Here is a 27,135-nt window from a genome sequence, read left to right as displayed (position 1 = left end):
TGGAAGCCATGTTTAGAATCCACCGCGAAAAGCAAACCGCTAACTTTTTTTTTTTTTTTTTTTGACACGCTTCAATCGGACCTTTTCAAAAAATAGTTTACGTTCCATGTTCAGAGCCAAACTCGACGCTCTAATGGCGGCGCTACGCAGCTTCCGCGCCCTTGGAGAAGCGAGCGCCTATGAAAGCGTGCCGCAGAGAAGAGGAGAATCCATTCTAACAAGTTGGTCCTCGTAAGTGGCCTTTGATTCATAAAGTCGGGAGTGTTTGAAGGTAGACGATCTTGATCTTCTATCACCGTCATTAGTGCGGAGAAATTGGAGCTATTGAGACTGCCACGAGATGGCTCTGACATTTGAAAAGGGTGAGTTGCGTTGTTAATGCTCGTTTCGTGAAAAAAGCTGTCTTTAACAACATAATAAATGCAACTTCCTGCTTACGACATTTGACTTATTGTTTTCAATATCTGGTATTTTTTGTAAAATTTTAAAGGGCACTTATCCTTTTCACCCTTTAAAAAGATTCCTGACATAGCCATTCTTACATTTCCAAGTGTTTTTCTCTCCTTTACGCACGTTTTTGCGACGGAAAATGTATTCGGCTACACTCATTATTTTCAGCGTTGCTACTGCTCACGCCGGTGATGTATTGATTTTATTTACGAAGACGCTTCTGCATGGCGTTTTTCTTAGTGACGTAATATCGAATTTTACTTTTCTCCTGGGCTTAAACCTCCGAGCTTTTGGGCACGATAAACAGTTATCATGAAAATTCCGCACACAATATTGCAGACGAGAAATAATTTGTATTACGGAATGCACCATACCCCCGAAAGGCGCAGGGTTTAAATAGGCTTGGGTAGACATACTGCATTGATTGTATTCATAGATTCCTTCAGAGTCGCTGACAAATAAGACGCGCAGGGTGTGGCTTAATAATATAACCTTGATTCTTGCTTCGTGATTGCTTCTTCTGTGTTCTTATCCTCTAATGCTTCAATCCTACTGGATGAGAAGAAATAATGAGATGCTCGTCAGTCAACCGGCCCTTCACTTAGGTTGTGAATGATTGAAGGAGCGGCCTCTTATAAATATATGCCACTATATCTTCCGATAACCAGGAGGGGTTAATTCGGATACTTAAATACGTTGGTATTCTAACGGCTGTATCAAGTAGTGGCCAGGCTATTTAAATCGACTGCAAAATTCGGTTTCTTAACCCATCGCGCTACGACTTTGTGCAGCGTTGCCCACAGGCGGCGCAAATTTTTCTATAAACTTTGCAAAGAGTGAACTTACCTGAGGAAAAAGTAAAGAAAGCAATAGTCTTAATTCCCGTGGAAACCCAGCGAAGCCACCATTCCTCAATCAATCGGGCGCCCAGGTGTTTGAAGTCTGGTGACTTCACTACGTTTCCATAGGAGTTCAGCCATTTTTTTTTACATTTTCCTCAGGTAAGTTCGCTCTTTGCAAATTTTATATATCAAATGCACCACCTGTGAGCAAAGCTGCAGAACATCGTAGCGCCATTGGTTAAGAAACTGAATTTTGCGGTCGATTTACAGAGTCTGCCCGCTACTTGATGCACCCGGTACTACATCCAAATGTCTTCAAAAACACAAGCAAAATAAAATTGCGACTAGGCTAACGCAAATCTAGTGATTATATTTTTATAGCTCTGGCACGTAATTCTTGTACTTTTAACCAAATATGGTAATTCTTTTTCTTTTTTTTATATAGATTTGTCAAAGCAACTTAGCTTAAGGAGCGTTCTTAAGTACTGCTGGCTCCAAAGAATGGTTTGGAACCAGCAGTACGTAAGCCACGTTCCGCGTTCTAAAAAAGTTGTCCGTCTTTTTACGCACTTCGACGTCATATAAGTTCCATGCCGTCGGCCAGGATCCTGGCGGTGTTGCATCGGTGGTGGTAGGAGCCAAAAGTACGAGCTTTCCATCGTAATTTTGACCGGGAATTCTAGCACCAAGCGCAAGGGTAGCAACATCCGAGAGCATGACGCTTTGGCTCCTGTGAGGTCGTTTGTGAACACTTCGGGATTACTTTTAAAATATGTATGTGATAGGATCTTTAAGCACCAGTCACAGACGAGCTCTAATGGCATCGTACTCCACAGTTCAGCCGGCCAAAGGGCGTCACACATATGTAGAAAGCGACACCGAGGTAATTATACACGAAGCAGTTGTTCGCGTAATCAACGCCTGACGTACGTCAGGTCTGCATAAAGACCATGCACTTGGTTCCTCCTGTTACACCTACAAAATAAGAGAGGATGCAAATGTGGCTTTTTAATGCGGAACGCCAATTGCATTGTACGTGCACGGAATGCACAATAACGTAATGTTTTTTTTTTTCCCAGTTCCAAACTGCCAGAAATCCTTTCACGTAGTTGGGCATTTGAGAGAATTACTCTTGCGCTTTTCTTAGCCTCTGTTTGTTCAGATTATGTGTACAATCGGAGTTACCAAATGGATGTGACCGTCCCAAAACGATGTTTCATTCATCATGGCGCCGTACAATTAGAGCGCTGAATTGCGAAAAGTTTGACAGATCTCCGAAAGTTTTTCGCAAGAACAGGAACGTAGGCGTGGTATAAAAGATTAGGATTATAACCATCAATATTAAAAAAACTTGGCAACAACAAGGTAATCTAAATTCTTCAGTTCCTTTGTTTTATGTGGTATAGCACTCTTATAGCATTTTGAAGTCTATAGAAGTAGGATATCTTCTCATAAGCTGCATATTAAGAAATGCATATGAAAGAATAAATAGTGTTAACGAAACACGACTAGAAGATGCCCCCCCCCCCCTTTCCCCCCCCCCTTTCCCCCCCTTTCCCCGATTTTCCAAGTTTGTTCCGTTCGAACTATTCACATGAGTATAGGCTTGCTTCCCGTGGTTTGTTTTTATTCCATTACATTTCAAACGTCTTGTCATTGCAGAAGAGCTTTCTTATTTTTGTTGAGTTAATTGTAATTTGTGACAGAGAACTTTGCTACGAGATCTATTAAAAAATTATTTTATTAAAAAAACACCGTGACTTGTGACCAACGTTTTGTTTCGTCCTCTGTACCGAGAAGTTTCCTGCAAGTATGGAACAGTGGGATAACAGGAGCGGTTACGTTCCAGGTGTCGTGTATCCGGTTCTGATTGAAAGCAGATGCGAAAACTCAAGAGGCGCTGTTCAACTTTCTAAAGACTACGTCATAGACTTGGAAGAATCCAGTGTTTTAGGGGACCGTCTGTATTTTTCCGAGGCTAGGGATGGAGAAGTGAATCACGAATTGGTAAGGAAAGATTACCTTTCACAAGGAAGCATGCTTCCGCCTCATTGATTGAAATTCACTTAATTTAATTAGAAAATAAACATTCTACCTGTTGATTCACTCAGAAGTTATTTGATGTGTCCGGTAGTGCCTTTGGAAGTTTTCGTACATTTGAAAGTGCCATTCAAGCAGAATTGTCTCCGCTATTAATAACGCAAATAACGCACATTTGTTTAAATGACGTGCCGTCTCCCACGATTTTTTTTTTTTTTTTGTATTCTTTGAGAACGTTTTTCTTCCTCGATGATTTATGCAACCATTCGCCCCGATATTCGTTCTGCGCCTTGTTGAAATTCATTGAACGTAATCATTTACTTAGTTTTTATAAAATGTCATTTTTTGCGAAAAAAAAAATAAAAAGCATGAGCAATTCCAGTCTGAGAAGGTGGATGACCAGCGAAGCGGTTTAGCACACGACACAGACGTGTCAAAGAATTTTGAACAAAAGTAAGACCACATTTATTGTCTTGATCGGTGGTCACCGTGACGAGCCGGAGGAAAAAAGACACTCGCGACGCGACCGCCAATCCGGGAGAGCGGAATGAACGGAAACTAGGCTCGCAAGCGCTTGGGGCGACTACGAGGAGAGGGCGGTGCGAGAGTAGACATAGCCGACGCGGGTCGCACAGCGCGAAATCTTTGAGAAACCTTTATTATCTACCTGAGAGTCTACTGATCTTGAAAATGGAGCCCATTGATAACTAATCTACTGAAAATGCATATCCAAGTGTTGAGACATAAGGTTTTGCATAAAATGAAGGAATTTGGCACCAAATTTCGAAACCGAGTTTTTGTTGACGCGCACAAAAAATCAACGAAACCCTAGCCATAAATAGCTTGGCTATAAAAATAACCGTTCAGCATTTCAGTTGCTACTATTATGAAGATCACTTCGCAGTTATTTTACTCATATGTTGTTTTCAGGTGGATACTACAGACATGCGTAATAGTGCTTATGCAAATTCGGAACACAAGGCTTCCTTTACAATTACTGAAACAAGTGTGGGAATCGAAATGGTATGTGCAAATATTTTTGAAGTATATATTCGTATAGGAACAATAAATACGATTATACAAATGTGCAGGAGGTTATGCAATCATTATTTATAAATCCTGTATTTGTTAACTACATAGATTTTCGCGAACATTTTATAAACCTGCAGCGCTTTTTTAAGTTTCGAAAAAATGAAGATGTATTAAGCATATTGGAAGTTCACATCGCCACAGCGTCTAAAGAACATTATTTATGAGAACTTTAAAATAAATATTTAGAATACTTTCTCCATATATTGCTTCCTGACCTATTGAATTTTTAGTAAGGATGAAATGTTTGGTTCGCGATTCAAAAACAGTCTGCAACGGGCAATGCTTGCAATATTCAGAAATCTTTCACTTTTTTAACAGGAAGGATACCTAAACTTTACACACGGAATTGAGCCACTGCGAATACATGACAAATCCGGCCGAATCCCTCATAGAATATTTCCGCTCCCGACGCCTGAGGAACCGATACACTTGGAAAGTAAGTGACAGAATCAAACACTACACTAGATATTTCTTGAAAGTTCTACCTTTAAAGGCTAGACTTCTCGAAGCAAAAATTATTAGAAATGTTGAACGTATACGACCGAATTTTTTTCTCCAGCGTTTGTTTCGCCTGCGGTGTCAATTCTGGTACGCTCTCAGTTGATTGCCATTTATTATCTCGATGAATTAATTACCCTCCCGTTTTTTCTCTAACAAAACATTCCGTTTAAAGCGTGGCGAAATGATCGCATTAATTAATTGTCATTGGGAAATGAAAAGAAGTGCTTGCAGAGGCCACGGCCCCTCAGTATTTCATTATTTTTTTTACTTGCATCATTTCAACGGCTCCTGTATTAGTGATCTGAGTATGTAACCTGAGTTTAAGAGAATTCAGTATCAGAGTATGTATGACCTCAAATCGTACCAATAATTAGCACTTTCGCAGTTAACGGAAGGGGTCACTGGTTTGGCAGCCGGAAAAAAGTTATGATATCCTTATATTCAAGTTAACACAGCTTAAGTGCGTTCAAAGTTGCCGTTCACTTCTTCCTAAATAATTTAATTGGTAGCACTCAAGGGTTCCGAGCATATATGTTTGTACAAATAATTTTTAGGACGTGGAATATACTGGCAATTATAACGTCCGTTATATTTTTACTTAATTACACTTACTGTTTAGGTAACACGTCAAAAATATCACTTCCTCGCCTTTTCTTTCAAACGAAAAAAAATATGTACTCTATTTTGGCATGGTTCGGCTTTGAGGTGATGGCATTAAGGTAAACACATGCGCTGACATCGGATATTGTAATTATTGGTGAAAATTATCTTGAAGATATCTTAACGACTAAAAACCGCAAAAACGGGCCAGCAAAAAAGAAAAAAAAAAAAAAACTAATTTACAGCAAAACACTAACTGTTCTTCTATACTTTTGCTCAAGAAGCATGCCTTTGAAAAGTTATAACCTTTGACTTCGATTACTTTTTATATTCAGTATCACTATTATGTTTACAGTTCCCTTAGAAGACCGTTCCGATGAAAGTCTACTGCCAAGAAGTAAGCTTATTTTGTTTTTATAACATTTAACATTCCTCAGCAGTCCCTTCAACCAATTATACAAACACCAAGGAGCAGGCTGCAATCCCAGTTACATGCGCGGCATACATACTAGCCATTTTATAACTATGATGCAATTTTCTGTACACAGTAGAAACCCTCAGAATTTTTCTGCTTGAGGTTTTTGCTTTGAAATAATTCGGTAGACATCAGCACGTGCTTGCGAGTAACTACAATTCGAGGCCGCACTTTGATGATATAATGAGTTTGAAAGCATTTGATTCGGGAGACTGTTTCACTATCTTGCACAAAAATCAAGATCAACTTATCTGGCATCGTGATTCTTAAAAAAAAAAAAAAAGATTACAAGGTGAATTCTAAACTCGAGAAGCACTGAGGACATACCATCATTTGAAACCTTCTAGGTGACACTGCAGAGCCACCCGCCGTGTGGCGACCTGAAATGTACGTCATGTTTGACAGTGTAATACACAAGTACCTGCAAGGAAACAAACACCTACAGGTTCGATACATCATAAGGCTAATGAACATGGTGCGTATGCTTTACATTTGTTCTTGTTCGGAAATAATTTAGTAATATCTGTTTTCACTGACCAAACAAAAAGTGCTTATTGAGGGTTTCGTGCTCCGATTACTGACACCCATTCGAATGCCTTATTTTTTCCACGAAGGTGAATGCTATCTTCAAGACGGTTCGCAAGCCCCGAATAAACCTCCAGCTTGTTGGAATACTCGGATTTCAGGTGCGTATTGATTGTCGAACCCCCAAAGATTGGTATCTCTAAGTTTGAAAGTCTTGTTATTGCCGCCAAGAGTGAAACACAATTGTAAACTCAAAACGTTTTAGAAGAAAATTTTTTTTTCTCAGTTAAAGTGGACTTTTTTAGTTAGAACCGTTTCGATCAGATTACGCTTTGCCAAGGGGACTCGACTGAGAGGAAAACAATAACTATTTGTTTAACTATAAATTATTCGATGCCAATGATTTAATTCAGATTTATTTGCGTTATACCATATTAAACTATATAACATCAGTATAGCCATAAACTAGTGCATTTGATCACTAGATGTATTTTTGAACATCACAGATTGACTAATAAATCCATCCTACCACTGAAAATAATGCGGAAGAAATAATTACTGTAAATTTGAAGCAGGGTTTAAGTGACATTTGTTTAGTAAACTCTGACTTTGTAGAACAAAAAAACAAACAGCTTAATAACGTGTGGCTGCGATATGCTCAGACGACTGCTTTATGAGATTTATGAGTGCGTTATGAGATTTTTTTTATGAGTGCGTTATGAGATTTTTGTATTCTTCGGCGATTAATTGATTTAAAAAGAAAACAATGAATATACAATGCATCGCATGATAGAAAAATGGTAAATTATGAAACTATTTTGGGATTAGTTTTGTGGAAATGCTTTTATTCAATTTATTGTAGCGAAGCAGGTATAAATCAAAGCACTATAGAAATCATAATAGATATCACGATTTGAATCGTCCTGAATTTATTCACCACCATGCTGTTAACGCTCATGTTTTCTGGTTTGGAAGAATATTGTATTGGTCAGCTTGATACAATGTTTTGTTTTCGATGTGATAGTGCTGCAGAGCAGGTTTACACAATTGTGCCGGATGCAAAAATATATTCAGTTTAGTGATTTATATTATAGGTAAATGATGAAAATATTATTAGTTATATAAACTACCATACCTTTAGCAATTCGTGTAAGATGACAACGGACATGGCAGTAAAATAGATAAAAATATCCGCAAGTTATTTACCCTTCCCACTTAGACGACTTTTTCCTAAATTGATGTGTAGATCATGTGTCACTAAGTCACGGGACGTCATTTCTTCTAAATTTAGCGGAGAAACTAAATTGGTGTTGAGGGCACGTGGCGTCAATTTTACTGCTAAATCTAGTGGCCAAATTAAAATTTCGTTAAGGTCACGTGACCAAGTCACATGACATCACTTTTCCCGCTATATTTAGCGGAGAAACAATATTTTTCTATAGGTCCCTTGACATAAAGTGACGTGACGTGAGTTCCCGCTAAATTCAGCGGGGAAATAGGTCGGGCAAAAGTCGGGACTCGGAATTCAGTTGTTCTGTTTTCTGAGATGCATTGTGGGCGCTGCAGCAGTATTTTAGGCGTTACCGAGAAAAAGTAACGGAATACGTTAATCATCACCGCAGAAAATATCAAGGCCAAACCAATCATAGCTGTCGCCCATCTTTTGTGTTCTCCTCTGCAGCTTATATGTAACATTGCATCAGCAACTACTACTTTACCCCATGGCACGAAAATTCCAAGAGTTGCTGTTTTGCACAAAGCCCTGGTTCTGTTGACAACATTAAAAACTGTAGGCTCAGATCCGTACTTCCTTTGGTTTTTAAAGTATTAGAACATCAGATAAAAAGCACTTCTGCAAATTTTTGAATCATAGAAATGTCTTTGTAATGCAGCAATACGGTTTTCAAGAAAAAAAGTCAACAGAACTGGCGTTACTTAGTATCAAAGAAAATTAATCAACATTTTAAAAATAAACTATTTACCATTGGAATATTTTTAGACTAGAAAAGCGTTTGATTTCACTAAGCATGATATATTGTTTGAGAAACTACCGTTTTATAGAATTCGAGGTGTTGGTACGTACGTAGTTACTTATCTTGCCGGTCACAATATACGTGTTTTAATGGATACCGGTACCAATAAGCCAGAACAAATATCGCATGAGGTTCCACAGCGGTTTATTTTAGGTCCTCTGTTTTTTATTATTTAAATTAATGATATTGTACCTATCGTAAACACTCCTGAAATAGTTTTTGTATGCCGACGATACAAGCTTTTTTTTTTCTCGTCCATTTTTACATCATCTAGATGTTACGGTTCACACATGGCTCAACGAGTTATCGGTGTCGCTTGACCACAATCACCTTCAGTTAAACGTTACGAAAACAAAATATGCAAGTTTTAAGCCACGAGGTAAACCTGACGATTGTGAAATTGTTTTTAAAAATTCCAAGACTCGGTGATCGAGCGTGTAATCGTTTATGAGTTGTTAGGAGAAGTTTAAGCTGGACACCTCATATAAATAAAATGCATGCAAGCAGCTTGAGATCTATTGGTATTTTATACAAAATTAGATAGCTGGTTCCATGCTGGTTAAACCGTCAGTTGCACTATGCTTTAGTTACTTTCATCTCCATTACTGTTTATTAGTTTTCTTGTTCAACAGCAACAAAAATATTGATAGGTTGTTTATTTTGCAAAAGCAAAAGCTATACGTTGAACAGAAAACCTTGAGCATACTGACCACACAGCATCATTCTTTTGGAGCGCAGATCTTAGCCGCCCGTTTCTGGCTTGAGCAGAGTCGGCGTGGCCGTCGGCGTAACCGTGAGATGACGTGACCCCCGTGAGGTCACGTGACACCAGTGACATCACTTGACCTCCGTGAGGTCACGTGACACTGGTGACGTCACGTGACCTTCGTGACGTCACGTGACCCTCGTGAGGTGAGGTGACCCCGTGAAGTCACGTGATCCCCATGAGGTCACGTGACTCCAGTAAGTTCACGTGGCCCCGGCGACGTCACCTCACCCCTTGAGGTAACATGTCCCCGTGAGGTCACGAGGGTCACGTGACCTCACGGTTACGCCGAAGGCATCGCCGTCGCAGTCGCCATTGGCGTGACTCTGAGCAGTAGCAGGCAGGATGAGGAGGTTAGGAGGAGGGAGGAGTATACGCTCCCCTCAGTACCCTTCCCTCCTTCTCCTCAAGAGCTGCGCTCTCATTCGGTTTTACAGGGAGTTGCACACTCTAAAAAAATTCCGTGAGTCAACTTTCCTGCACAACACTCGGAGAACCAATCAGCGCTACTTATGCAGGCAGCTCAGCGAATGATGATACCGTAGCATATGTTTCGACCAAAAAAGGCAGTCTGAGTTGTGACATTAAGCAACGCAAGCCTGACGTTTTGCATTGATTAATGTCACAACTCGGATAGCGTTTTAGGTCTAAAAATATGTTTCGGCATCGTCATTCGCTGAGCTGCCTCCGCAAGTTGCGGTGACTGGCTCTTCGTGTTTTGTGCGGGAAAGTAGACGTACGGGCGTTTCTTAGGGTGGAAGCGGCTTTCGTATTTTAAACATAGTTTTCTTACCACTGAAAACAATAAAAGACTTCAACTGTTTTTTGACGCACATCTTCCTAGTAATACACAATGCAATCTACGACACGGCTCCTATAAAGTAACTTGGTCTAAGACGAACTATGGGCATTCACCAGTTAGCATACTTGATACCTGATTTCTTAAATAAAACACCAGCCGTTAGGAAAACAATCTCAGGTTGTGGAACGAAACACAGCTTTAAAATTACTCTACAGCGGGACCTTGTCTCATGTCATGTTGAGTAAATACTTTTAGATTATATTTTCATTGTGTATGAGTTGAATTACCTGTCTCATGTATTTCCAAAGTATTAAGTGCACTGACGATTGTATAAGCGTTGTACAAAACATGCTGTGTTGATTGTTGCTGATGTGCTATTTTATCTTCTTGTAATCTTTAATGATCATTGTTGTTTTTTTCGCCTGCTCAGCATTGTAAACGGGTGATAGGCCCGCGTCAGGCAGAGCTAGTCTGCCTTTTGTCCTGTTACCATAGGCCTAGTGTCTCCATAAAGCCAATTCAATTCGATTAATTGGAAATGAAAGGAACGTGTTACAGTTACCGATATAAACTAACGCACGTTATCTTGGCTTTTGTTTTTTAGTTATGAATTGATATGTTTTGATAATTTCACGTTACAGGTGTACTTAATCGCCATATTTCTAGTAACATTATGTCCATGCAGACACTGAACATAATTACTTTATCTTTTTATGGCTTCACCCAAATATTCACAAAAAATGCAAAGAAAAACGCAAAAAAATCACTTAGCTTCGCGCCTTGAAGCTCGAAAGAATATTTGTGTCATTTTGTTTAAACATTTAGGAAGTAAAAGTAACTAGTAACGTAAGTACATTACCCGTTACTGTTTTGAAAAGAAGTAACGAGTACGTTATGTGTTACCGAAAATAAGTAACGCGTTACAGGTAACGTCGTCACTTGTAACGCGTTACCCCAACGATGGCGCTGAGTCATAAACTCAAGAAAAGAACGTTGCACTCCGAAGTAGAACACGACCCAATCAACAGTGAGACATCAGTCAGGGATGATGTCCGGCTTTTTATAAAGGAAACAGAGAGAAGAAAAGCGCCCTTACGTTGAAGGTTACACATGTCACAAACAGCGGCACAAAGCAAACGGAATGGTTTCGTCTCGTTGCCGTTACAACTCATTAGGATACGCGGCTACGATATTGACTGAAGAGGACACCGTGAAAAGCAGATCCCGTAAGTTGCTATATTCGATTTCTGCTTGTCGGTCTCTTTATGCATGATAGAAACCACTGCTATTTATATAGTTTCTTACTTACTCTTATTAGCGCCACCAGGTGCATGCTTAAGGACCATTAACATGCCATTGCACATTTACGCTCCTTTTACTTATAGGCGACCATAACCATGCAACAGGCGAGCAGAGGCTTGTGAGGGACCAGCTGCGCTTGGTGCTGAAAACGTCAGCAGCACCCAACCCGAATACACCCATGCCAAGGTTGTTTAAGGAGGAACTTCTCGAAACCTGCTCTGCAGTTTCCTTACAAATTATTATATCTATCACGCCTCCAAAGTATTAAGCAAAGTTTGCTGAACAAAAACACTAAGATTCCTTTAGGTGCCAGATGAAGAAGCGGCAGATGTACCCACGTTGGCCAGCCTGAAGGATTCGATGTATCGAGAAAGGCGCTCATCGCAGCCACCGGCAGTTCCTTCATCAGCCGACACTCCGCAAGACAACGACGCCCACAAAAAGACAAAAATAGCAGAGCCCTTCTTCATCGTCCACGACCGCTGATACCCTCGTGTTGAATAGTTGCCTTCGCAACACGAGATGGCACGCAACGGCTGTCGTCAGTTAAAATTATTTTTTTTTCCGGACGAGACTTTATTTGTTCTACTATCGGGGAAAAATGAAATGCGAACAGAGGAGCGTGTGGCTCGCGGTACAGGCTGCGCCGCCTGAAAGTGAGCCCAGGAGCGAGGGTGCGTGGCCTACTCCAACGTGTTCACGCCCCTCCCTCTGCGCTCCCCAAGCTTCAGCAGTGCGCCTCTTGGTGTGCTGAAAGCTATCACCGCTATCCTTGCTGGATCTGCGCGTGCGGTGCAAAGAAGCTCGCCGCATTTGCCGAGCAGGCAAAGATAGCGGTGACAGCTTTCAACGCACTGAGAGGAGCACTGCCGAAGCTGGGGGAGCGCCAATCGAGGGGCGTGAACACATCGAAGTAGGTCACGCACCCTCGCCCCTAGGCTCACTTCCAGGCGGCGCAGCCTGTACCGCGAGCCACGCGCTCCTCTGTTCGCATTTAATTTTTGTCCGATAGTACCTTACATGTGTGACCAACTTGTAATTCTGCATGTTGTAATTGACGGAGTGCCTAGCGCAGCCGTTTGATTTCTGTTGTCGGGTCGGCTAGCTACAAACTTTTGCCCGTGCGTTTGAAGGGCTATAATTACATTCACATTTGCTGGGATTCCTTCCTTGACCCCTCAAAATTTCATGACGGATTTTGAGCAGGCGCTTTTTGGCGGTCTGCGCGTCGTGTTTTCTCAAGCTGCTCATCGCGGGCGCCATTTTCATTTTAGCGCAAAAAATGTGGGCTTCTGTTCAGGGGGCTGGGCTCTAAAGCGCATATTCAAGAAACAGCCAGCTAAGGGCGTCATTCATAAGCTCGCGGCATTTTCCTTTGTTTCGCCTTCGGACATCCCTTGCCCCTGGGCGTTTCTGCGTCGGTGCGTATATTGCTCGGTGTTCCGGAGCTTATTGGATTACTTGATTACTTTGATGCGACTTGAGTGAGGGCATTTTCCACCGGAACGGTAGCACCATCACGGAAACAGGAGATCCAGAACCAACATTTATTTGGAGGCATGGCAACGAAAAATTAAAGCCACGTCGGGAAGATCGCACCCGATACGCTTCGCGTTCGTTCATTTCATCAAGAGAGACGAGGTCCAAACAAGAGTCATCTTGCTTCAAGTTGGAAACCGGGGAGCCGTACGCGCGCAAAGCCGCAAGTGGGCTAAAAAAGTCAGAAAGCTGGGGGAGAATGAAGTACGTCTTCACAGTGTCGTCATTTCGCCTTTTTTTTCATTTTTGAACTATGCTCAAGCTTTTTATGAAATATAGGCATTGCTGAGAGCTTTAGTCGGAGAAATGAGTGTGTGACAAAAGTTGCAGTCGATTCTTTGTACCAGTGTGTGATGTGTGAGAAATAAAACCAAGGTACGTTTGTCGCAAACAGATGGTATCCCTCTAATCGAATGCAGAAAAATAGTTTCGAACAAGCCTGAAAGGAGGGAGGGGAGGGGAAAGGGTGCTAGTGCGTGCCTGTACACATATCTTATATCTGATGGTATGTTGGGGCCCCGAACAAGGTAAGAAAGGAGCGTCGGTCTGTGTTGCGAAGAAGGGTTCTATGGTTCGGTGACGGTATCAAAGAAACGACTTATTTGGGCCATGACCTTGCACTGTTTTAATGTCGCGATTACATAACACTGTGGAAATGAATAAGAAAAGAATGAGATATGACTCAATGTGATAGTGCCATTCAAAAGCAATTGGGGATTTGTCTGACCAAATCGCTTCTGTTCGCGCATTCAAAGCCGTTGGCTTTATTTCGAAGTAACCATTCGTTTTATATTTCAATTTTGTACAATTTTTATTTTTGTAATGACAGATGGCGTTGTAAAAACAAAACTAGCTCCTTTCTAATTCGTTTTCCGAAGGTCCGTATGTTTCTTTTAGCTTATTTTACTTAGAAGACTCAATGCCAAGTATTGCACAATTTTACAAACAATTAGACCTAGAAACATCATTGCATCTAGGAAGTACTACTTTTCGATGATAACCAAGCACCATTTTCAACGGTGGTCTAGTTTGTGATTGAAAAAGTAATAAAATATAAATATTCTCGTTTAATTCTTTATGTTTACAGACGAAAGAAGAGGAGTATTTTATTGAGGAGGAAGATAACCTGATCGCAGCGATCGAGTCACTAAAAGCCTTTGGACAATACACCAAAGACACAATGTTCGAAAGGCCTGCCGATTTCTACGTGATGCTCGTTGGGTAAGCAAGATCACGTAATTCAGCCTGAGGTCTAGTTGTGCCGTGAGGCAGAGATAACATGTTCTAGTTCCTTATGGCGATTCAATGCTCCCGAAGGATATGTGATAGATTACGGCGGTCGTGCGACAATTTTCGGACTTAACAATAAATTACGCACTGCTGAGATCATATCTTTGACTTCCATAACCTCTCAAAACAAATTAGCTTTTATTTCAACTTAAAAGCAGGCGTAGAATTTGTTTTTCGTACAGAACCGAGCACAGTTAGCTTTCAACTCGTTGCCGGAACAAGTGGCCACATGATCTTCTATTACGGATTCGAGGCAGGCAAGTGTCACAACCTTGGCAAAGGCCGGTGGGGTATTACTGCAGGGGGATTCAAGGAGAGGCCAGGCTCTTTATATCGACCGCAAAATTCGGTTTCTTATCTTATCGCGTTCCGATTTTGTACGGCGTGGGCCACAGGTGGTGCATTTTTTCTATAAAATTCACAAAAAAGCGAGCTTACCCGAGCAAAAAGTAAAGAAAGAAAAAAGTGAAAGCCGTTTACAACTCCCTGTAACGCCGAATTTGAGCGCAGCTCTTGAGGAGGAGGGAAGGGTACTGGGTGGGTGGGTCACGTGACGATGCCGATGTCGTTATCAGTGACGTCACTGCTGACGTCATCGGTGACGATAACGATGCGGATACCGATGACGTCATCAGTGATGATGACTATGACGATGCGGATGCCGGTGATGTCATAAGTGACGTCACCGATGACGTCATTGATTACGATGCGGATGCCGGTGACGTCATCAGTGACGTTACTGGTGACGTTATCAGTGACGATGTGACGATGCCGATGTTGTTATCAGTGACGTCACTGCTGACGTCATCAGTGACGATAACGAGACGGATACCGATGACGTCATCAGTGATGATGACGATGACGATGCGGATGCCGGTGATGTCATAAGTGACGTCACCGATGACGTCATTGATGACGATGCGAATGCCGCTGACGCCATCAGTGACGTCACTGATGACGTTATCAGTGACGATGTCATCGGTGACGTCACTGATGACATCATCAGTGACGATGACGTCATCGCATCGTCATCAGTGATGATGACGATGACGATGCGGATGACGGCAACGTCATCAGTGTCGATGACGTCATCGGGGGGTCACGTGACCTCGGGGGAGGGGGTCACGTGACCTCGGGGGAGGGGGTCACGTGACCTCGGGGGAGAGGTTCATGTGACCCTGAGGGGGGTCACGTGACCTCGGGGTGGTCACCTGACCTCACGTGACCTCTGGGGGGGTCACGTGACTTGGGGAGTCACCTGACCTCTGGGGGTCACGTGACCTTGGGATGACCTTCGTGGTCACGTGATCGTGCGGTGACCTTGGGGGTCACGTGACCTTGTGATGCCCTTGGGGGTCACATAACCTTGGGGTGACCTCTACTACGCCGACGGCGACGCCGCTGAAGCCGGGAATGGGCCCCTAAGAGCTGCGCTCTAAAAGGCTCAGCTCTTATGTGAACGCAGCGAAGCCACAGGTCTTAAAACAACACGGCGACGTTTCGCACGGGAGATAAGAGATGGCGCAAGCGGTCGCGACGCCAACTGCCGCCAACGAACGAACATACGACATCTTTAGCAAACAAGGAACTGTACTTTCTACACTGTCGCCGCCTGCGGAACGCGTGTCGCTTTTGAGTCGAAAAGATCGTCTGCTAAAGACGCCGGCTCTCGGCGCCGTATGCTCGTTCGTTGGCGGCGTTCGTTGCGCCATCTCTTTTCTGCAGTGCGAAACGGCGCCGTGTTGTTTGAAGACCAATGGCGTCGCTGCGCTTCCATAGGCGCAAAGCATTTTTCTTTCTTTAGTTTTTACTCAGTTCAATTCGCTCTTTGTAAATTTTACAAAAAGAAATGCACCATTTGTGGCCAACGCTGCACAAACTCGTAGCACGATAGGATAAGGAACCGATTTTCGCGGTCGATTTAAAGAGCCTGGCCTCTCCTTGAATCACCCTGTACAGTTGGGCGATTCACTGTACCGCAGTGATTAGACGCAAACTACTACTCAAATGTTCGTCGAGCTGTTTTTTTCTCACGAGCCAATCTCGAGTGATCACTGAGGGCCCGTGTCGAATACTCGAGCCGCCTTCGACACTTTACCCCATATGGTGTGATCCCCGTAACTACGTCGTTATTTTTTCGAAGCAGAATAACACTTCACCAATACACGGAAGCCGTTGTGCTAGTAGTGTTTCTTGGGTGTACAGTAGGATATATCGAAATGTTTCCGAAATGAATATGGAATGAAAACAAAACCATTGCAAGTTGTGGTATTTGAAAACAGAATCCCCTCGAGGATGAACGCACTTGATGCGAGGTCTTTCGAGCTTTTCTATTCATTCTTGGATCGGAATTGTTTAGAGACCTTCAAATACGGAATTGAATTCCTCTGTTACATTTTCATTCAACCAAAATCTCTTTCTAGTCAAGACATATTGACTTTTGGGAAAAATATAAAGTGTGAGGGAATTCAAAGTTCCATTCTGCTATGTTTTTGTAATCGGAGCAAATACCGAATGCAGATGATTTGCTACGCATTAAGAAAATGCGACACCCATCTTGCGAAAAGCTTTCTGTTTTGAATTCGATTCATTACGTAAAATGTTATCTACCTGGTGACAAGAGATGCCCAAGGCTTCCTCTATTTTACGCACCTTTATTGGGCGACATGCAAAACGTTTCCTCTACAGTGTCTGATGTGCTGCCCGTTTCAATGTGTAGCGAACCTGATTCTTCGCTTAATGTGTGCCACAATGCTGGAGAATCGAAACCCCAAAAACTCACTGTTGGAAATGAAGACGATAAATATCAAGGGCATCAAAGCTGTATTTATTTTCCTTTTTGTCCTGTTTATATATAATATGACCATTGGGCCTTTGATTTTACTTTTGATTAAAAATGCACGAGCCTGTTTCACTCAAACGCTCGTCAAAACTAGACTAGAAGATAAATCGATTTCATATTTACATTCACTTCGTTTCATTTAGTTGGATTTCGGAATGTTTTCACTATGTCCTTGCACACGAGAAGGTAAAGACAGCGCACACACGAATGGCATAGAGAACCCAGCACGAGCGCTAGAACAACGAACCTTAACAATAAACGGAAAAAAGTCTACTCGATCATAAACAACCTTCCCATATCCTAAAATTGGGCGTAGTAAATGTTTGTAAGGAGGCAGTTTTTTGCTAGGTGAAAACCACCCGAGGATGATTTGTTTTAACCTCCACAACGTGACCTGCAAAGCTTTGATATGTTTTTCTTATGTCATGCGTTTCATTCGTAATACTGGCAGATAAGTGTTCCACTCATTTTATGCTAGTACCATCTAGATTACGGGTTCAAAGCAATAATACATTTTCATGTTTTCTTGAAAAACAGACATCTTTATTTTTATTTCGGCATAGTTCAGTTATTAGGAGGCGGTATCTAGTTATACACATATGTGTTTATATCTGTCTAACCGATATGTGTTCAAGAAAGGACACATATGCGCTGATATCTGTTTCCCCCTTGTCTTCGTCTTTCTCTGGGCTGTATTTACCTTACCTAGTGATGAACAAACTCGCCTGCATCGCCACCTTTGCTACCCCCGTACTTCGGTCCGACTCGTTCCAGCAAGCTTGTGTAAAAAGCATTTCAATCCGAAATTGTAACATGCCCTCTTTTTTAAGTGCCGCTTCACTTGGCTTTACGGCAACGCGACAAGAGATGTGTAAAAAAGCTTCGTTGCCCCTCAAAACGAGGGGTAGATGTGCATAATTTAGTCTAATACGCGCTGCATGCTGGAAGTTATTCATGTATTATTTCCGAGGATATTAAGACCCTTTATTTATGCGAATCCCAGTGATCTCAAATTGTCAGTATTAGGCTGTCGTGACAGCTTCTTTGTTACGTCCCCATCGCCGTGTAACTCACCTGCAGAGACGGCATAAATGTAGCTTTCACTGCTTTTCTAAGAAAGGACATGTAAAGCCTAAAAAGCACAAACTATATGTACATACACCGTTTCTCGTGATTAATGTTCACAGCAGCAGGAATGCGCATAATTATTATTTTCATATTTGCATTTCAGGCGCAGCTTAGGGAGACGTGACAAGACCACTAAGAAATTATATTCTGATATTAACGGTAAGAGGGTGGGGTCAGAAGACGCTCCGGACCACACATTTATGCTGAATCTCTAGAAAATCGGAGTTTAACCAGTTATTTCCAAGAGATGTTTAACGAATAACGATGGACATTCGCCGTTTCTGCTAGTAAGTAACACGAATCACTGAGTGGGATTTTTAAGTTGGTAGCAGTTTTCACAGAAGATGACCTTGACTGAATAAAATTAACATTTCTTGCTTTGAAGCAGTTGGAGAAAGTCAAGTTCAAAATCTTTTTAAAGCGCGTTTTGGCCACTTAGTTCAGAAATAAAATTTGACATGAAGGGTTGTCGTCAGATGATGGTTATAAAAATCACATTCAACAAATATCTCTTGAAAATTTCACTTCTATTCGTGGCGATCTTTCTACAACACGAACCGCGAAAATCAACAACAAATTATGACTACATTTTTATTCTACGTAAAACTGTAAGACTTCAAGTGTACGCGTGTCCGCAAAAAAAGTGTTTTTCATGACAAGACAGCCTACGGATTGCCAAACGCTTAGTGCCTTCCAAATGGAGCTCTAACGGTACAACCTAATGCCAAAGTTTTAAAACTCACTCTTTGTGAATTCGAAAGTTAGAAGCAATTTTTTTTAATTTTACACTGGCTAAATGACTCCCGTTTTCGGCAGCCGACGCCACTCATTTTCATGCGTTGCTGGACTTCGTCGACTGCCATCGTCTTATTGTGAATTTCCTAAAACTGTTCATAACATTTGAGTCAGCAAGTTGTGAAACTTTGGCATCAGGTTCGAGCAACGAGCGCTACACTTGGCCGAATACTGAGCGTTTAGTAATTCGTAATTTAGCTTTGCGCTGAAAAAATTAACTGTAGATGTTTGTTTGTGTGTTTGCTTTGCTTGTACCTTTCTGAAAACAAATTGTCCCTGTAAGCACGCAGCCCCACTTCTAGACACGGCTTGTTTCCTTGGAATTTGAGACTTTTGCACAAGCGGTCATGCCTCGGCTAAATATTAACTTTAAGTGGCTGAACGTCTCATAATTCTAAATAGCTGCTGTTCCAAAAAGGGGTTTTTTCACATCCCAGCGTATTCTTACAGGTTGAAAACAACGTTATTGAATGTTTTTCGTAAGCAACAGATGGAGTATTATTTCCAGGTCTCGCCTATACTGGAATGGTCTGCGTGAAACGCTGGAATGTGGCTATGTGCGAGGAAGAACCTCCTTTGTTCTATGGATTCACCACAATAACCCACGAAATCGGGCATTTGTAAGTATCTTGTCGCTTCCTCCATAAACACATGTGCCAAGCGTACCACCCGGGAAAAGCTTTTTTAGTCACCGTTAATAAATCCCATGCCATTCATCATCGCTACGGACAATGCATTATGGGCCGATAAGAAGCGTAAGCATAATGAGCCTTGCTTTGCGTTTGCTAATTTGTCCCTGATTATAGTGCTGAGCATTAGATGGTTTTCATAGCATGAACATTATTTTCGCAGGCTCGGGAGCATGGACGATGGAAGTGGTCCCTGGACAAAAGTCCCGAATCATCCTGGTGCTCTTGCCTGCAAGTCCCCAGATCAATACATCATGAGTCCTGTACTGAAACGTGGACCGCCTTTCGCGTTTTCGCATTGTAGTGAGGCGCAGATGGAATTTGTTATGAAGTAAGTATTTGCTTGAACTTTCTTAGGCGCTGGCATCATCGAACCTTTATTTTCCTTTGGACCCGTGACATTTCCTATGCTATTATTTCACCCTAACTTTGAATGCATCGTTTGCCAGTTAACGGGGATGTTACTTCCAATCGTAGTTACTTAAATCGTAGTTCACTTAAAAGGCAGCTAAATCCACCAAACAAATGACGACGCTAAAAGCGTTACCATAATACCGGCACCATGTTCCTTAAGCTGTCAGGGATAGTTGAAAGAAACTTGCAGCTCACCTGTCATTGGAGAGGCAACGAGGCTGCAAGTTCACAACGAAAATATATTGTATTGTGGTTGTGCTCTTATTATCGCTATAAACAAATTATGTGCATTATACCGAATTGAAGAAACATCAAAGCGTTTACCAAACGGTAGCTGAATTCATTAAACGTGACAAATAATTTTTCTTTTTAGAGTAATAGTACATCCGTCGTAAACGAACTGAACCGAAAGAAAGATTACAATGTTGATTGATTCGACGCCCTTAAGTCCCGGTCACACTGAGGCAACACAAGAAAAACGCGTTTCTGGTGACCCTCTCACATCGCGGCAACAAGAACAGCAGGGCAACACATTGCTGTCACCCGGAATCCGTGTTGGCCGATGTGTTGTCCGACCACCCTATCACACCGCGCTGACGGCGGGCCCAAGGCTTGGAACACTCCGCCATCTTGATTGTTTACCTTCGTTCGTGTGTGACGAGGCGTCGCCGGATATGCCACTATTCAATGTGCTACAGCGTTTGAAGGGCCGGAAGTTGCTACGGGGCGACATCAACTAATGACTGTGGCTAGAAAACTTGACACGGGGAGTATTTTCCACCCTTCATTTTATGAAGATGTTCTTCATTCGCTGACAACGATTTAGCCCTATAGGAGGAAAATGAAATCGCCGATATATGTTAGGAATCTACGACATCGTATAAGTTGTTTCTGTTCAGTTTTTTTTTTTCTTTCATGCAACCCTATTTCTATTCGCGACTCCAGCGACCTATAGGGGGCGCCACCAACAAACAAACATGGCGGCTGAGTCCAGGTCGCGTCGGCTCGGCCGGGCTGCCTGAATGGGTGGCGCATTCAATTTAACAAATTTTCTTTTGTTGAATGCCCAATTTTATGGGTATTTGAACTGAGACAGTTAAGTGTAGCCGGTTCGCATAAACTTGCCGAGCATAGTTTTGTTTGGCCGGTGTTTTTTGTTCTTTTCATGTCAAACTTTCGTTTCGGAGACATCGATCAAAACCGAAACTATGGGCTCCGGAGAAACGGTAATAGACCCTAATTAGTTTTGATCATCTAAGGAAAGCAGCGAGGGCTACAAAATTGTTCCACCGAGAGTAATTTTTAGCTAACTCGCGTGCCTCGACCATGCGACTTATCTGTCCGCAAAATTGAGCTTTTGTGCCTGTCCGCGTTTCAAGAAACAGCTCCAGTCGTGTGCTCGGTCAAGAACACAGGCTGCAGGACAATTACGAAAATTAAGCAAGCGATTCTTGAGCCAAGGAGCATGTCAACTCGCTGGCGCTTCACCAAGCAGCTGATACTCGTATTTCAATTCAGGTTTTAATAGCAATCGAGAAGTCATCTTGACGAATATGCGGATTATGTATTATATTACGTATTATGTCCCACTAAAGCGATATTAGTATATTCTTCGGGTTGAAATATGAACTTAGTTAACTAAGTATTAGGTGAACTGCTGAATAAATGTATATTTGACAGACAGAGAGATACTACTTAAACTTGGCCAAATGGTTCTAGCCGGTAGAACGGAGACGAATGCGGACAAACTGAGGAGAGTCTTCATCGGAGATTCACTCAGACCTCTCTGCATTGAACTTGACTTCGAATCCTGAACGGATAAAATGAGTATTTTTTGTGGCCGGTCAACCTGAGCAATGTAGACGTATATTGCTGCTGGCTTTGACAGGGGTTATAATATAAATATTGGAGGCGCGATAGATCCAAATGACGTGACAGCTTCTAACTTTGCGAGACGCGTCCCCACCCTTTGAGAGCAGATAATTTTCCTCATTAATCATATGCAGCGAGCAGGTTTTCTGAATCAAGTAATTGCGAAATTAGCCCAACTCCTTCAAAGTGGTCTTTTTCGGCGAAAAGCCGCCAAGACGAATAGCCAACGCACCGGCCGGCGTTAGTGGCTCAAATTAACTTGAAGCTAATTGAGCACGACCAAACTCAAGGAAAGCAGCTATCGAACCTCCCCATTCACTTGACTGCAACATTGGTGTTCCCTCCAGTGAAACACTTCGTCTGTCGACCTCAGTCCACTGTTCTACATCCTTATAAAGAAACCACTTATCAGTTACCAAGCAGTCGTCACTTTAAATGTGATTAGAGACAGACGAGAAATCAAAACGTTTGTCCGTGAATCCTCCTCATCCAAAAAATCCAAAGCACGCGACCGTGTGTTGTGGAGTAAACGGGCTTTCAAACAAGTGATGGAAAGAAACAATCTACTGAGGCTTCACCATGAACACCCAGGCAAACTTAAAAAATTTTGGGACCTTCGTCAAATTACATTGCTCGCGCCCGCGCCGACAGCACGTGTCCGCGAAAGCCATCAGAGACGCGGCGGGGCGCGGAGCGACCTGGACGGACTGGTTCCCGGTTTTCCCGCTTGGCGGCGTCCGTTTTGCTGGAGTCGCGAATACTGCTCAGTGTGACAGGGCCCTGAAAAATTTTGTTGGCAAGGATTTTGGATAATGACTCCAATTAAAGAGGCTTAGTATATTGGCTGCCTTCTGCTAGTGGAAGGATGCTTTTCTCTCTTTCTTCGTGTGTGTTCATTAAAAATTTAAATGTTGTATTAATAATCTAATCTCATGAATCAGGGAAACACCGGTTATGAAAATATGCCCTGGAGAAGAAGAACGGGGGGGGGGGGGGGGGGGGACAAAGGACAAACAAATATCTCCAAACACAGTTAATTTCTCCTAGCTGTGTTGAGATTTCTGTTTGTCCTTTGTCCCCTTGTTCTTTTTCTACAGCAATTATTTTCATCATGCTTTTCTAGCTCGCTTGCACCTTTGCATTATTATCATTATCATAATAACCTTGATAGGCAGCCCTTTTACCCTTCCGTATTGAAAAATCTCAGTTGTATGAGAAATTTCTCCGTCCAATAAACACATAGGAATCATACAAGATATGTAAGAACATATAAGAACTATATAAGATGTATAAAAAAACTTGTGAAAAGTTTTTCATATGTTCTTATGTGTCTTTTATAGTTTTTACGGTTCTTATATGGTTCGTATATTTTCTTATATATCTTATGTGATTGATATGTCCGAATTGAACACAAGAAATTTCTCATACCAGTGGCTTTTTCACGAGGGTTGTTGGTGTTCGACCGGCGAGAGTTGATAAAACCCGTTTGCTGTACTGACGCCTAGCTCCTGATTAGGTCAGTTAGTAGAGAGATCCACTGAAATAGAGAGGTTCGTGATTCGATACCAGGACCAGGCGGATGTTTTCTGTCGCGCACCAGTCACCTAGCTTTGTTTGGAGATTGGTGTTTGTCCTCTGTCGCCGTTGTTCCTCTTCTCCAGGGAATATTTTCATCATTCCAGTGCAGCTCGCTTGCACCTTTGGATTAATTTCATTAAATTAAAAACATCCGTATTTCTCCTATTGCACACACCCAAATTTTGATATAGTGTTATTTTAAAACATATAATGATCTATTCGTTTTTTTTGCAGGCTATATGGAGAGCAGTGCTGGAAAACACAATCCGACGGTGACTTATTTAACGTCACCAAGGAGGTTGCGAGCCGTTTCTTAACACCGGAAAGGTTTTGCCGACGCATTCACTCGGAGGAATTTTATTCGGCCGTGAGCATCACACCCATTCCCCTTTGTTCCTCTCCCTGAAATCCGATCAAGGAGAGGATTTCAGGGAGAGGAAAGGTAAATCCGCAGCATGCTGCAGGTCTGTCCAAACAGGACACGTTATGTGCAGCCACAGTATTTGCTGTCGCTGCAAATGAATGGTCTCATGCCGTTCCAATCCGCATGCAAACGTTTTTCTTTTTTTTTTCTTTTTTTGCTGGGGGAATTGCTATTCACGACATGGGTTCTTGGAGGGAGGTTTTAAGGGTGCTGATTACGTGTATTTGGAGTCACACGTTATGCTGGCTGTCGTCAAGACCCCACTGATGTTGGCAATCGCCAATCGTCTGAAAACAAGGGAGAGAAGGGGACGATAGTGGAGAGGCGAAGAGGAAAGGCGTGCTGTTTGTATGGTTAATGCCCGCAGCAAACTTCACGCCTTTTAGAAGCGTGCACACTTTTTTTTCCGTGCACGACATTTTTTTTTTTGTTTTGGAAACCCTTGAGTCGGTGCCCTAATAAACACGTTTCCAATAAGAAAAGTTACCTTTTAAGTAATGCCGATTATGTTTGTGCTGTGTCATGAACATACGTTACGTCTCAGGCTCGCATAGAGCTACGTTCTTTATGGTTCGAAAAGCACAATCTCAATTTTTTTCTTTGTAAGAAAGAAAAAGGACATGTTTTAAATTTGTTTATTCACATTAATTCAAACGCCTCTTAGGTATCGCATATATAAGGACTAAACCGTTGGTTAGGAAGACGTGAAATCGCTAAACATGTACCGGAAATAGAAAAAAAAGAAAGGGACGTGAAATCGCTAAACATGTACCGGAAATAGAACCTACTTCACAACACATTATCTTCCATAAATAATAATGCAAGTACCACTAAAGTTTAATGTTTTCACCCAGTAAGAGATCTTACAGGCCCATAGATATAAAATTTGTCAACACCTCCTTATTCGCTGACCATCTATCTCAATTGTAAAAAAACATTGCTTTTGGAGACCTTCAGACATTTGCTGTAGTGTCTTTGCTTATGTGCACATATGTTCTACAGAATTTGATATCTAAATTAATATTGTAAAAGTAATCAAACTTTTGTCCTACAGCAAATATTTGAAGTTAACTGCCTTTCTTGCCACAAATAATTTCAGAGTATGAAGAACTGCGTCATTAAGTGCCGTCATTCGAAAACCTTTTGGTCCATAACGGATAACACCTACTTCGCTCCATTTGGCTACCCATGCGGGCATAATGGCGAGGTAGGATATCCAAGATACTTTCTTTTTAAGATTTCAAGCAGCTTGGGGGGCATAGGTGTTTCTGATGAGTGCAGAGAAGGGAACCTGTCAGTTAGGGGAGCTAGAGTACCAACAACATAAGAAACGCATTAAGCGCCGGGTACTGAACATCTTACTATTGCTCGGTAGCCAATAAGATCTCGGTATCAGGGGATAAGAGCGTCGAAGAGCCGATGACGCTCTCAGGATCAAGACCATAATGGTCCACATCCTGCAATCATTCAGCTGACAGCGACTCTATGTGTGCTTCAAGAACGGCTTACCAGTATATATTCTCCTAGGGAACACTAGGTGGATAATTAATGTTATATATATTCTTAGTTAGCTTGACTCTTTAGAGGTGCAAGTAATATCCGGCTCCAATTAATCTTCAGTGATACTCCGACTGTTCTTTTAGGCTTTTTGGATTTGTTTTCAAAAAGGCTGCGATTGCTACACTAATAGTCTGCCATCTGTAATGGTGCAAAAATTATAATGTCGTCCCAGCGACCTACAAAGTACACCTGAGTAACCCAGGGCGGATAGGTTGGGCAAAAAAAACGTGAACTTTTCTTTGTTTCATCATCAGAGGAAGATAAGCTCCTCTACTCTCAGTGATTAGACGTTTCCTTTTCGCGACTGTCCACTTCTCTGAAGCTCCCTCTGGCATTGTGGAAAGAGTGAAGGAGTTCGTGAAGGAGCTTAATGTGCAATTTTTAAATCTACCCTTCTCGAAACCATTTTTAAAATATAATTTAGGCCTTTTTTTTGTAAAGGTTTATGGGGCGGGTTTATTAAAATGATGGTTTTTCAATTTATGGCAAAAATCGGACAGTTAAAATTTGGCATCGAATGTAACGAGACAACTAAGCCTCTCCCAGTTTTGCAATACAAGCGGTACATCAATAAATTTTTTTTAGAACTGAGATCAAAATTCATATTTCACATGTAGCTTGAAAGAAAGATACAGACACTCAAAAGGTTCTCTAAGATTCTATCGGGGTACATGTGTACCGCGACACTGCTTAGTTCTCTCTATCTCCGATTCCACATTGAACAGCGAGGATCACCAGCAAGAGCAGTCTTTCGAACTACGTAGAATAAAAAAAGACCGCAGATTGACAAACACCGCTTACCCATTTTAAGCATTCTTAGTCTGATGTTAATTACCAACAACTCTTTGACGTGAAGCTCAAAATAATTGGAACTGTGCTGTCTGATGGCTCGTTCGAAGCAACCAAACCCATTCGGCATGCCACATGTTGCTCGCACACACATTATAACCGGACGGAAAACAAATAAGGAGAGTTCTTCACAAATAGCGAACAGGTCAAACCTACGTAAAAGTGATATTGACGCAGGAGGCGCTTCTTCTATGTCAGTATTTAGTGCGTATACGTGTATGTTTGTCTTGTCTTAAGTTGTTCGCACATGAATACACAAATGTACTACAACTATATATTTTCAGACTTATCTTCTCGCTAACCTTGTCTGATTTTTTAATGCTTATTTTTAACGTATATCATGCTCCAAAAACCGAAACCAGATTAGTACGCGTAATGGAGAGATCCTACTTTAAATCTTCTGCGTGGTGCTTAGAATCGCGTAGCAAGCATAAATTAACGGCTGGTTAATATTCCTCGGTGTCTCGCCGCGACAAATTTGAGAAATTTGATATGAAAATTGTTCCCTCTTTTTCAGTGGTGCTGGTTTGGAAAGTGCAAAATTATTGCTAGTGAGCTGTCTTGAACAGTTACAAGGTGGAAAATTGCTGTCCCAAATATCCATGCCTTTGAAGAAGTATAAATTAAAGCGTTTCTTTTTGTCTTTCGCATTGAGTGTTATATGAGAAAATAACCATAATAAATATAGGCATTTACAATATCTTTTTACAATAAAATATCTATTAGA

The 27,135-nt window shown here is 41.8% G+C and overlaps 1 protein-coding gene across 1 annotated transcript; it reads left to right on the top strand.

Annotated features, from left to right (window-relative positions):
- The first annotated feature begins 537 nt into the window (after window positions 1-537).
- Window positions 538-20,046, top strand: LOC120844650 (venom metalloproteinase antarease-like TpachMP_B). Its single transcript, XM_040216526.2, has 11 exons — window positions 538-638; window positions 3,142-3,299; window positions 4,263-4,355; window positions 4,743-4,860; window positions 5,881-5,922; window positions 6,348-6,475; window positions 6,615-6,686; window positions 14,055-14,188; window positions 18,331-18,386; window positions 19,531-19,642; window positions 19,875-20,046. The coding sequence occupies exons 1-11, from the start codon at window positions 590-592 to the stop codon at window positions 20,044-20,046; spliced, it is 1,134 nt and encodes a 377-aa protein (XP_040072460.2). The 5' UTR covers window positions 538-589.
- The last annotated feature ends 7,089 nt before the right edge of the window (window positions 20,047-27,135 follow it).

The sequence above is a fragment of the Ixodes scapularis genome, unplaced genomic scaffold, assembly GCF_016920785.2.
Source record: "Ixodes scapularis isolate PalLabHiFi unplaced genomic scaffold, ASM1692078v2 PGA_scaffold6__148_contigs__length_123643588, whole genome shotgun sequence".
Taxonomy (NCBI): domain Eukaryota; kingdom Metazoa; phylum Arthropoda; class Arachnida; order Ixodida; family Ixodidae; genus Ixodes; species Ixodes scapularis.
Note: the sequence above shows the minus strand (reverse complement) of the source record. Positions and strands in the feature narration are given on the sequence as shown.

What these genes read in the sequence shown, in the direction of transcription:
- LOC120844650 (XM_040216526.2), top strand. Translation starts at nt 590, where the DNA reads ATGTATTCGGCTACACTCATTATTTTCAGCGTTGCTACTGCTCACGCC. An exon ending in GGAACCGATACACTTGGAAA is followed by an intron (nt 4,861 to 5,880) that starts GTAAGTGACAGA and finishes TTATGTTTACAG; the next exon opens with TTCCCTTAGAAGACCGTTCC. An exon ending in ATTATATTCTGATATTAACG is followed by an intron (nt 18,387 to 19,530) that starts GTAAGAGGGTGG and finishes TATTATTTCCAG; the next exon opens with GTCTCGCCTATACTGGAATG.